The 10,967-nt window shown below is 49.0% G+C and overlaps 1 protein-coding gene across 2 annotated transcripts in view; it reads left to right on the top strand.

The window, feature by feature from the left end:
* The first annotated feature begins 8,989 nt into the window (after positions 1-8,989).
* The window catches only part of PKP1 (plakophilin 1), a 54,646-nt gene continuing 52,668 nt past the window's right edge, over positions 8,990-10,967 (top strand). The window contains exon 1 of one of the 2 annotated variants that reach the window (XM_029572266.1): positions 8,990-9,360. In XM_029572266.1, the coding sequence (XP_029428126.1) occupies positions 9,150-9,360 (211 nt within the window). In that variant the 5' untranslated portion in view covers positions 8,990-9,149. The remainder of the gene's footprint in view (positions 9,361-10,967) is intronic. The other variant, XM_029572267.1, reaches the window with a different exon arrangement.

The following is a 10,967-nucleotide window of genomic DNA, read 5'->3' as shown; positions in this document are numbered from 1 at the left end:
CCCAAGGTAGTATGTTTGAGTTTTGTGAGTCTGCCCACGTGGACTGGAGAAGGAAGACTTGAAAGAAAGATTTGAAAGACTTGAAAGACTTGAAAGAAAGATTTGAAAATAGGGGTGCAGTCAGAAAGTCACGGAGAGGAAAGGGAGATTTTTGTGGCTTGTCTTGCTTCTAGGCCAGGTCCAGTCCACCATCTGCCTGATCAACTTGTGAATTTTGGAACCCATGGGAGCTGGTGCATGCATCAGACACTCTGATTTTAGGTGCCCTAAGTGGGGGTTCCCCCATGAACAGTCTTTAATACATTTTTCAGTAAATAAATATTTTAAATCAAGGGGCCTTATTAGTTATTCCAACGTTTAAAGAATTGAGGCGGCACATTCGTTTGCGGGCTGGGGCTTTTTCCATCATTGCCCTTGTATTATGGAACTGCCTTCCTGCTGATGTCAGATTAAAGGGGGAACTATTGACCTTTTGGGAAAAAAAATTAAACATGGTTATTCTTACAGATGTGATCTGCTGTCAGTGGGAGATGGAAAAAGAGGAGAGTGGGAGCTGAGCAGAATATGGTAAAAACTGATTTGATGGTATGCATGTTTAATTGTCTTTATGTTACGTTTTTATTGTTTTAATGAATTGCGCATTTTTTTAAATATGTTAAAATAAGTGGTTGTGGTGGCCTCCAAGATTGTATTCTCATCTGCGTCCCTTTCCTTATGTCATTATGACCCTGCCCCCCTTCCCGTTAGTTGCTCTTGCACAGCATTTGTCCAAGGCGCCGAGTGTCCGTGATAGAGAAGCACAGAGCTGTGCCCCATTCTCTTCCCCATGCATCCCGGAATTGGGCCAAGGACCTCGTAAACAAAGAGACGTTTGATTCTACTCTTTGCATCCACAAGGGACTTTTGCAACGAGAGACATTGTTACAGGTCAAGTTCATTGCACATCTAACTTTGCAACTGCGAGCCAGGGGTAGGTTCTCCCTGTCACAAGATTCAAGTCTTGCAAAAAGAATTAGATTTCTTTGACCATTTTATTCTGTTGATCAGAAAAATTCACCTGTGGACGCCATTGTATTTGGTATTTCTGGGACCCTCTGGACTGGGATTTCTTGTGATACATCCATGGATTAACAGGGGGACATAACCAGAATTCAACTTGTGTGTGAAGTGTTTAAATAACAAAAATTAATCCCCTAAAATGGACCACGGAGATGTGTCAGAAAAGCAAAAAGTTCCTTGTAACAGGAACATACCTAACAGGTAATAAGGTGCGCACGTACAATTTTACACTCCATTTAACAAGGAGTTTCACACACAAAAAGTGTGCTCAGACAAATTAGTGCTCTGCCATGCAAATCCCATGTGAATCAAGGCATTAGCTATTACCCTCCCCCCACCATGTAGAGAGGTGCGCTGGCTTAACGCTGGAAATTTAACTCCTGGTCAGAGGAAGGGATAAGGTTTTTGAGATCAGTGTTAGTCTATGTGGCTGAACCTGGGGTTCATGGTGCAAGGGTCCCGTATTAGAAAACACAATTTATTTATTTATTTATCTATTTAAATTCTTTTTGATATACCGATACTCAAGACTAGTGTCTTATCGTACCGGTTTACAGTGAAACAAGGGGGTAACCAATTAACTAGGAAGATAAAGTTACAATGAACAGAGATTTCATTTGTGTGCACAAATTTACAATTTGTGCACACAAATCATGTTTTTACATGTGCAGAGAAGATGCTTGTGGCACACGTTGTGTTTTCAGTTTTAGCCACTGAAAAGTTAGCTTTACAGTACTTCCTGCAGGATCTCACAGTTTCAGGAGATGAGGCATCTAGTGGACATTACGGTTAATTCACTGGAAGGAGCTGGCAGCTGTCAACTGCTACCCTTGTGCAACCTGCAAAGTGTGTTTGTGAGGTCAGCAATCTGATTATCTGTCAGTGTACTGTGCCACCAGAGAACAAAGTGACAGTGTTCCACAGCAAAAGTGGCTTTTATATTTGCTGACCCTAAATAAAACTCGTGCTGGGGAGGGAGGGAAAGCTTCTTTATGCCACCATCCTCTTTCAAAAAAAAAAAAAAAAATGCACCTGCTCTGCTTGCTAAGGAGTGTTGATTGGATTTTAGATTTTGGTTTCTCCTGAGTCATACATTTCGTGGGTGGATTCTTGGTCCCTGCTGGCATACGGTGGCACACCTGCCTCTGTTACCCACGCCCTGGCAGCTGCCCAGTGAAAACAGACAGGCCAGAGCTTCACTTATCCAAATAAAAGCAACTCACGCTTTTCTCTTGGGTGATAAGGAGACCTTCATCTGGAGAAGAAGAAAGTGTTCCATCAATAATCACGGTTGACAGCGCAGCAGAGGTTTAAAATAGGAGCTTCCTAAAATGTTGCACACCCTCCCTGCTATCTCCTGCCCTGGAAGAGGCTTTCAAATGTTACTCCTTGCAGGTGCCACACTCAGTTTGGAACTTGTTTCTCTTACAACCATCCGCATCAAAGCTACACCCACCACTCTCACTGAAACCTCATGAGGGGGAAAACAGCTAATGATCAGAGCAGGGTCTCTCAACCCTGTTTTCAGGATATCCATCATGAATATGCATGTGATCGATCTGCATGCAATGAAGGCAGTGCATGCAACTGTACCTCATGCATATGCACAGCAATTAACCTGAAACCAGGCCTTTTTGTGGCTGTCCAGGACCAGAGTTGCCTACATCTGCCTAATCCTTAAATCCACCCTTCATCGCTCTGCGCATCAGCTGTAAACCTAGCTCTGCGCTTTCGCTTTGATTCGGGGCTGGTGACCTTTCCCTTAACTATTTGCGGACCCTCGCTCCCCCTCCTCTTTCGCCTCCTCCAGGTGTTCAGCCCTCAGAAAGGAGGGGTGGGAGAGGCGCAGCTTCCAGCAGGGAGCTCTGTGTCCGGATAGGAGAGCGGCTGGCACGCCGGGGGAATAGGGGCTAGCGATTGGCTCCCCACATGGGCGTTTGTGCGCTTGCAGCTCGGCCCAAAAGCCATTTCTGCAACCCCCTCCTCCGCCCTGCCGCGTCTCTGTTTCCCTTGGAAGAGGGAACAAGCTGGAACAGGGCCCCGCCCAGCGTCTGGGCCGCGATCTCGCTCTCTCTCTCTCTCTCTGGCGGGCTTGGCCGGCGGCCCAGCGCAGCGCAGTGGCTTTGAAGCTGTCAGACGCGGGCCGGGTGTGGCCCGGGGCGTGGATCGGCGCGGCCCTGACTCACCGCTCGCGTCGCTGCGCTGGGAATGCGGCGTCACGTGGCGCGGCCGCCTCAGCGCGCTCTCTCGGGCAGCTGCTGGGGGCTGAGAGGTGCACCTTGGTCGCCTTCTAACCTGCGATGTGAGCCGCTTCAGAGCCACAGGGAAGCTTGCGCTGCTGCTGCTACGGGGCAGGGGCAGTGTGTGGGAGAAGGGTGCCCCCATAGGATGCCAGGCCATGCCACTTTAGTGATGGTGGGAGCACCAGGCATCATTGGAAGGGAGCCTCCTCCCAAGCTGAACTCAACATGGGCTTCTTGCCCACCCGTGAGCCAGGGCCCCCTTTATTTATTTTTATATTCTGCTTTTCAGGCACCCAGTACATAGCCCAGCAGCAGTCCTGCGTGTCCCTTTGAGGGAAGCCTGCACTGTTGCTGCCGCTGCTGCACCTGTTCTGGGGTGAGGCAGTCTTTGTGTGTGTGAGTGTGAGTGTGTGTGGGAAGCTCTGCTATCAGTCTGACACCTTTCACAACCGTGCATGCAAGTCCTAAAATAGGGCAAAGTAATATCAGTGACGGTGGAAGGGTTCTCCTCTGGCTACTGGTTCAGGAGAGGTGGCAGGAAGAGGGATCCAGTGCTCCGCGCAGATTCCTGCGATTCAGGGGGATATCTTGCCGCATTAATTTAACTCATTGTATGACCATGCTCTGTTTGGGACCCAGTGACAACAAGGCCTTCATTTTAATTTGACCTTTCTGGTCAACAAATGTAAAATAGAAAGTGTATTCCTACTTCAGGTCTTCAGAGCTAGCTCAGGTGTTGAGCGCCCTGTCTCACCAGTAGGGTTCCCTTCTCTCCCCCGAGACTCCTGCAGTGTTTGAATAAAGAGTAGCAAGAATAAAGAGAGAACAACGAATTAAGGTCTGCGTGTGAAGTAAACCAAGCAGCATGAGCATGAAGGGAGGACCTCTCTGTAGGTCCTTGCAACCACAGAGGTATCCCACTTTTTTCCTTCCCTCTTGGAGCTCTGGGAAACGCTCAGGGGTACTGGTAGCGCGAGCTGCCCGTCGCGCCGATGAGGTTAGCTCTGCAGCACTTCTGACTGGAGCCCCCAACTGACCCGGATAAAGCAACAGAGCAAAGGTGGCACTAAAAGCCACAGAGGGACATTGAGGCCCCTCAAGATGGAGGCTTTCTACAAGTTTAATTGCCTGGCAACGCATGCCCATTGTGGGCACTCCCCTGGCTACAATAGAGGTTTCTTTCCTGTTTACAATATTCAGCCAGTGAAAGACTCTTATCCGAAGGAGCTGGCAGCTGACCTATTGCTTTTACTGCCGAAAGGAGCAGACTACTCCTAACAGGATGGCCATCTGACAGCATTTCCGAGTTGGCAGCCACTGCCAAAACATCAAACAGTTTTGGCTTTGATGGTGCCAGAGTAGCCAAGATAATCACTTTAGATTAAGTTAGTGATACAGTGCTTTCCCTGGCACAGCACAGCACAGCTCCCAGATCCCTGCTCCAGCCTGCCTGGAGGGGTTAGTGCTGTGCAAACAGTAAAGGGAGTACATCTTTTCTAGCTACAAGAAAACCGTAAAGGGCAGTATTCCTTTCATACGCCCAGTTAGGGCTCTGCTTCTGTTGGGGGGTCCTGTAAGCCGTCGCATGCATGGGCATGTAGTGGGATCGCCACCGCACATGGGCTGATTCGGTCCTGTTTCTGCCCCATTAAATGCAGGGAGATACAGGCCCATGTTTCTTAGGGAAATCGGCGTTCTTCCTCTCCATGTGGCCCCCCAGTGGCAGAGAGACTGAAGTTAGATCACATCAGGAAGCACTGTGGAATGGGAGTAGTTTCTGCTCCACCTCATGCGGGTCAACCCGATCAGGCTGATTCAGTCCTGGCTTTGCTCCATTGCAGGCTTGAAGTTGTTCTGATTGCCCTAAGAAAAGGAGAAACTAAATCTCTCTGCTTGTAATGGAGCAACGCTGGCACCCCACATCGCTGCTTTTGTGACACCAATTGTTACCTCGCAGCCTGTGTTGGCCCCATCAGGTCAGTACATGTGAAACCACTGGCGGCTCCCACAGGTGTGCGTGAATTGCACCTGGGGTGGCTTGGAAGGGGGAGCTCAATATATTTAATAATGACATGGCAATACGATTTGAATTGATACAGGCTGAACACTGGACGATCACTCAAAAAGACAAGCAGCAACGTGGGGGGGGGGGGGGGGGGAACATGGCTGCACCAGGGGCAGCTTACAGGGTCGAATGCTGGAGGTTCTGGCCCTCAGCTGACTCCATGGCTTTCCCAGCAGGCTTATCCAGTCCTGGTTTTATCCCCTCTCAGTGTCCATCTTATTCTAAGACAGGGTCAGCAACATTTTGGGGGAAGTGCCAACCACCCCCCCCTCCCCCGTGCTACATCTACTTCCAAGATGTTGAAATAGCAGACAAGTGAGGGAGGGCTGGAGAGAGATCGAACTGGCAAAGTTACTGCCCAAAGGGGAGAGAGAGAGAGACTTGCAGCCCGCAAGCCTGCCCCCTCCAGTACTGAGTCCCAGATTATCTTCCACCCTTCCCTGTGCAGCTGCATTCCCCCCCCCCCAATCACCTCTCCTTGTGCAGCAGCCCGATGGCCCCCGCCCTCACAAGCACCCGGCAGCAGAATGGTATTGGAAATGAGGAACTGCCCCGTGACACAGCTAGCACTGAAGTGCCGTGGCTTTAAGGTAGCGCGGAGGGGCAGTGTCAAAATGGCTGGGAAAATGCATGATCTAGAACAAGCTTGGTCCCAACCATTCCAGATAGGGGGGTGCGTTGGTGGCTATATTTATTGGAGCTGGTTTTGGTCATAGAAACCCTTTTGGGTTTTTTTTCAGTTGAAGAATTTCCTTATGGGATGAAATTTTGGAAGGGTCTCGTAGCCAGGTTATACAGAATGTGTATGTGGCATCTTTTCTGGTCAAACTCCACGAAACATTGTCATGTTGAGGTTTTTCTTGGTAACTGGGATTTTTTGACCTTGCGGTTTTTGCCTGGTCCTGCACATACGAATAGTCATTAAGAGTGCCAGCTCATCCAGGTACACCCAAACAAACAAGTGGCTCCAAACCAGATGCTGCCCCATTGCATGCAGGGAGATGTAGTATCTATTTGTCTTAGGGAAATCAGAACTACAGCTTCCAGGTAGTTTCCTCCTGCTCGGCTTCTAGCTCAATTAGAACCATGTGCTTCATTCATGACAAACTGACATTTCTCCCTCACCCAATTTTAATCTCCTCCCCTGTAACTCAGCCACTACATTGACAATGCTTGTTCAGGAGCTACAGATCATTTGCATGGTCTTTGCAGGGCTTTGGGATATTTGCACCCTGAAGCTGGAGGGCAGATGGTGTAGTTGAATCCTATCCCTCACTCCCTGATCCCGATCTTGGTAACTTCAACTTCAGTCTCATAGATAAGCTGACCAGATGGCTCCAAGTCATGAGGAACAGGCCAAGGCAGCCCTGCTTTTACATTGCATGCTGGGACTCGTACATAGTCACAAACTTGGTTTGGTTGAAAGAAGACCAGCGATCCATCAAGCTCAACCTTCTAATTTGTCTAATGGTTTTCTCTAGGCAGTGATCCAGGGAAAGTGAAAAACACCATGCATCTGTGATCCTGCTTGTCTGAAAACAAAACAAAAAAAACAAACAAACAGTGGAACTGTATTAGGGATATGGACACTGGGTTTTTTAGTTTGTTTCATGTTGTCTGGTTTCTGGGGAAAGAGACCTTTTTTGTTAGTGCATTGGGGTTTTTTTTTATATTTTGCTTTCTATTATTGGACACACTATTTGCAAATTGCATGCATTAAAATAGAAAAAAAATATAAATAAAATCACCAACAAAATTTGCTTTTGTTTCTTTTAATTTTGAAATGACACAAAATGAAAGCCTCTTTTGTTGTGTTTTTCCATTTCATTTCAAATTGAATGCACCATCACTATGCAGTCATATGAGGTAAATCCAGGACTGCCCCTTATGAGATGGTATTATCCTCTCAATTTACATATGCCTTCAAGACTCCTCCATACTCTGGATTCCTGGTGTATCTCTAATCTCCTAAAACAAAATGCAGCCAGCCTCTCTCTCAGTACAAAAAGTAACCAGATGCACAGTCTGATCCTTGTTCTTCTAAAATTGTGATACTCAATCTGCAGCTGTCAAGGACAGTGGCAGTGGATACTGTTTCAGGAACTGGCAGTCTGAGTGAGGCTTGATGGCATGGAGAGATGGCGAAACAGTTTTCCTGTGTGACCTTCATTTATCCTGTACATGTTGTTGTTGGTAGGTGCCCAGGGCAGCATGTGTCGCTCTGTGCCTATCAGCGCGCCTTGGTCAGTATTTTCTGCAGAAATTTGGGTGCGCATTGTAGCACTGATCTGTTTCTATGGGGTTTGTGGGCGGAAGGCTGTGTCCTGACTCTTGGTTTGTGCATGTTTTCTGTGTTTGTATGCCAGCGCATGTTTTGCGTGTATTTGAGTGGATTGAATGTGTTTGTATGCCAGCGCATGTTTTGCGTGTATTTGAGTGGATTGAATGTGTTTGTATGCCAGCGCATGTTTTGCGGGTATTTGGAGTGGATATATATAGCTGAATGTGTTTGTATGCCAGCGCATGTTTTGCATGTATTTGAGTGGATTGAATGTGTTTGTATGCCAGCGCATGTTTTGCGTGTATTTGAGTGGATTGAATGTGTTTGTATGCCAGCGCATGTTTTGCGTGTATTTGAGTGGATTGAATGTGTTTGTATGCCAGTGCATGTTTTGCGGGTATTTGGAGTGGATATATATAGCTGAATGTGTTTGTATGCCAGCGCATGTTTTGCGGGTATTTGGAGTGGATATATATAGCTGAATGTGTTTGTATGCCAGCGTCACAAATGAGTTTGCTTTACCTCACTCTCGGGCCGATACAGTACAGTCCGCAGGAGAGCGGACGAACGCCCGTTCTCCCGGCGCGCACACTGGCCCTTTGCCGGTGTGCACGATTCTCTATTTAAATTAGGTGACGCGGTAAAAATGGGGAAAAGGAGGCGCTAGGGACACTAGCGCGTCCCTAGCGCCTCCTTTTTGTCAGGAGCGGCGGCTGTCAGCGGGTTTGACAGCCGACGCTCAATTTTGCCGGCGTCGGTTCTCGAGCCCGCTGACAGCCACTGGCTCGGAAACTGGACGCCGGCAAAATTGAGCGTCCGGTTTTCTGCCCGACAGCCGCGGGCCGAATTCAATGTTATTTTTTTTTTTACTTTTTTTACTTTTCGGGACCTCCGACTTAATATCGCTATGATATTAAGTCGGAGGGTGCACAGAAAGGCAGTTTTTACTGCTTTTCTAATTTCTGAAAGTAAAATGTGCGGCTTGGCTGCACATTTTACTTTCTGTATCCCGCGCGCATACCTAATCAACATGTTGACGGCGCTATTAGGTGCCGCGGGTTGGACGCGCGTTTTCCTCCCCTTACTGAATAAGCGGTAAGGGAAAACGCGCGTCCAAGAGCAGGCTGACAGTGCGCTCCTTCGGAGGAGCGCACTGTACTGTATCGGCCTGTCTTAAAGCAAGGTAGGATCTTAACTCCGCGCTGGGCCCAGCAGCGCCCCCTCCCGGAGCGCAGCGCGGGTGCTTCTTGAGGAGAGTGAGCGAGCGATTCAGGCTGGGGGCTGGCTCTGCTCTCGCAAGCCCTTGGCCTCCCGCCCCGCCCCCTCCCTCCCTGCCGGTTTTTATTGTCGCCTCCCTGCTGGCGCTTCTGCAATAGGCAGAGGCGGCCGCAGGGAGGGCGAGCCCGAGCCGGGAGTGGGAGGCGCAGGTACATCCCGTCGGTCGCAGCGACCCTGCCGCCGCCACCTTCTCCGTGCAGCTTCCCTTGGCCGCGCTGCCACCATGCTGGCCTCCCCTGCCCCCCTCAAGACGGCCCTGGCCTACGACGTCTTCCAGGGGCAGAGCGACTCTTCCCTGGCCGTGCCCTCGGACAAGCACCTGCGGAGCCGGACCTCGGGGGACCAGAGGGTGAAGGAGCAGGTGCTGATGACGGTCAAGCGCCAGAAGCCCAGGTCCTCGCAGTCGTCGTCCACGCTGAGCTACACCACCCGAGGTAAGAGCAGGGGGGGCCTCCGGGGGGGGCGGCTCCAGCCCGGTCCAGGCTTTGCTCCTTTTACAATGCCTTCTACTTTTTGGGGAGTCTCCCCCCTTCTTTTTCTGCCTGCGCTCCCGGCTCCCACCCAGCCCACGAGGCGCAGTGCCTTCCTGGCGTGGGTATAACTTTTTAAGTCCCTTGATCGAAATTGTCATCAAAACACACGAACAAAGGCCCAGTGCACGAAGCTATTCCTTAAAAGTGCCTTCTGGCTGCCTCCTGTAAACGCAGGCAGACACCTGTGAATGCGGCCGCCTCCCTTTACCATTACAGAACAGCAAATCTCCCCCTCTGCCTGAAAACCCAGCTTTGGCTTCCCCCTCCGGAGACCTGGGCTGAATGGTTTCCTGCCTTTGCAGAATTGCTCCACAGGGCTTTTATAGTTCTTTTCACAGTTTGTTTGTTCTCGCACCCAGAGCTTTTCTCTTTCTCCCATGCAACTGGGACTGGTGCCCTTCCTCTGCCTTGAGGCGCTGGGAGAGAAGGGGGCTCCAGCGCTGATTCTTCCCTGGCAGGGAGGGTTTCCTGCCTCAGCCTTGACCCTTCACTATGGTCCTTGTCATCCCTCCCCGCATTCGTAGTGTGTGATTCAGCGTTTGGGAGGTCTTTCTGGGTGCGCATCTGACAGCTCCAGGAGCCCGGAGAAAACAGTGCAATGTTTAGAGGATGTAAGACCTTTATTTGGGTCAGCGAGAAGTGGTGCACCAGAGCTGCCACCCTTTGGGTACAAGACAGCGTTTGAGGACGACTTGTTGATTACGCTCAGTGGTCTTTGTCATAGTTGCGGAGTTGGAGGCGGCTTTGATAGCCACAGCAGGATTTCACCCACTCCCCCAGATGATCCCAGTTCAGACGGGACTCCTGATTTTTCAGTTTGTTTTTAATTTGGGCGTACAAGCACTGGTCCGGATTTATGTGAATGCTAGTGGACATGATGTTCTCAAAAGATGGCTTAAAACTTTTGGATGTTTTTGGACAGCAGTGTGAGATCCGTGAATGTTCGCTTCCGAACTGGGGTGCAGACGATGCCAGTTGGGTAAATATAGAGAGATTGCAATCAAGGCCTGTAAGGTACTCAGAATTAGCTGGTCCGGGTTGAATATTCGACCACTCTCTGAACCCCAAACCCCTCTACCCCACCAAAAAAAATGCCTAGGGGGATCTGGGTTTAATACAGACTGGCTCAATGTGCTCTTTCCCATGTTTTTATTTCACTTGTTAACAATTTCCATGTTTATTATTGTTCAATGTATTGACAAAGGAAATGCTTGATTTCCTGCATTTTTTGTTGGAATGTAAACCGATGTGATGTGTAAAATTGAACACCAGTATATAAAAATAAATAAAATAAATAGCAAAAAGTGACTAAAATCTTATTAACAATGGTAACTAAAGCTAGAACAGAGGGAAACAGGACAATGAGCATTTCCTGCAGACTAGGAAGAATCAGGCTAAATTCAAATGCAATCTCTTTTTTTTTCTTTCCAAATCTGAAGCATCATCAAAAGTGAAAATGGCCAAATTCTCTTCCATTTTTTCCCCCATCTTTCCAAAGGAAGAAAGTC

Source organism: Rhinatrema bivittatum, chromosome 12, assembly GCF_901001135.1.
Source record: "Rhinatrema bivittatum chromosome 12, aRhiBiv1.1, whole genome shotgun sequence".
Classification (NCBI taxonomy): domain Eukaryota; kingdom Metazoa; phylum Chordata; class Amphibia; order Gymnophiona; family Rhinatrematidae; genus Rhinatrema; species Rhinatrema bivittatum.
This window is presented reverse-complemented; position numbering and strand designations above follow the sequence as displayed.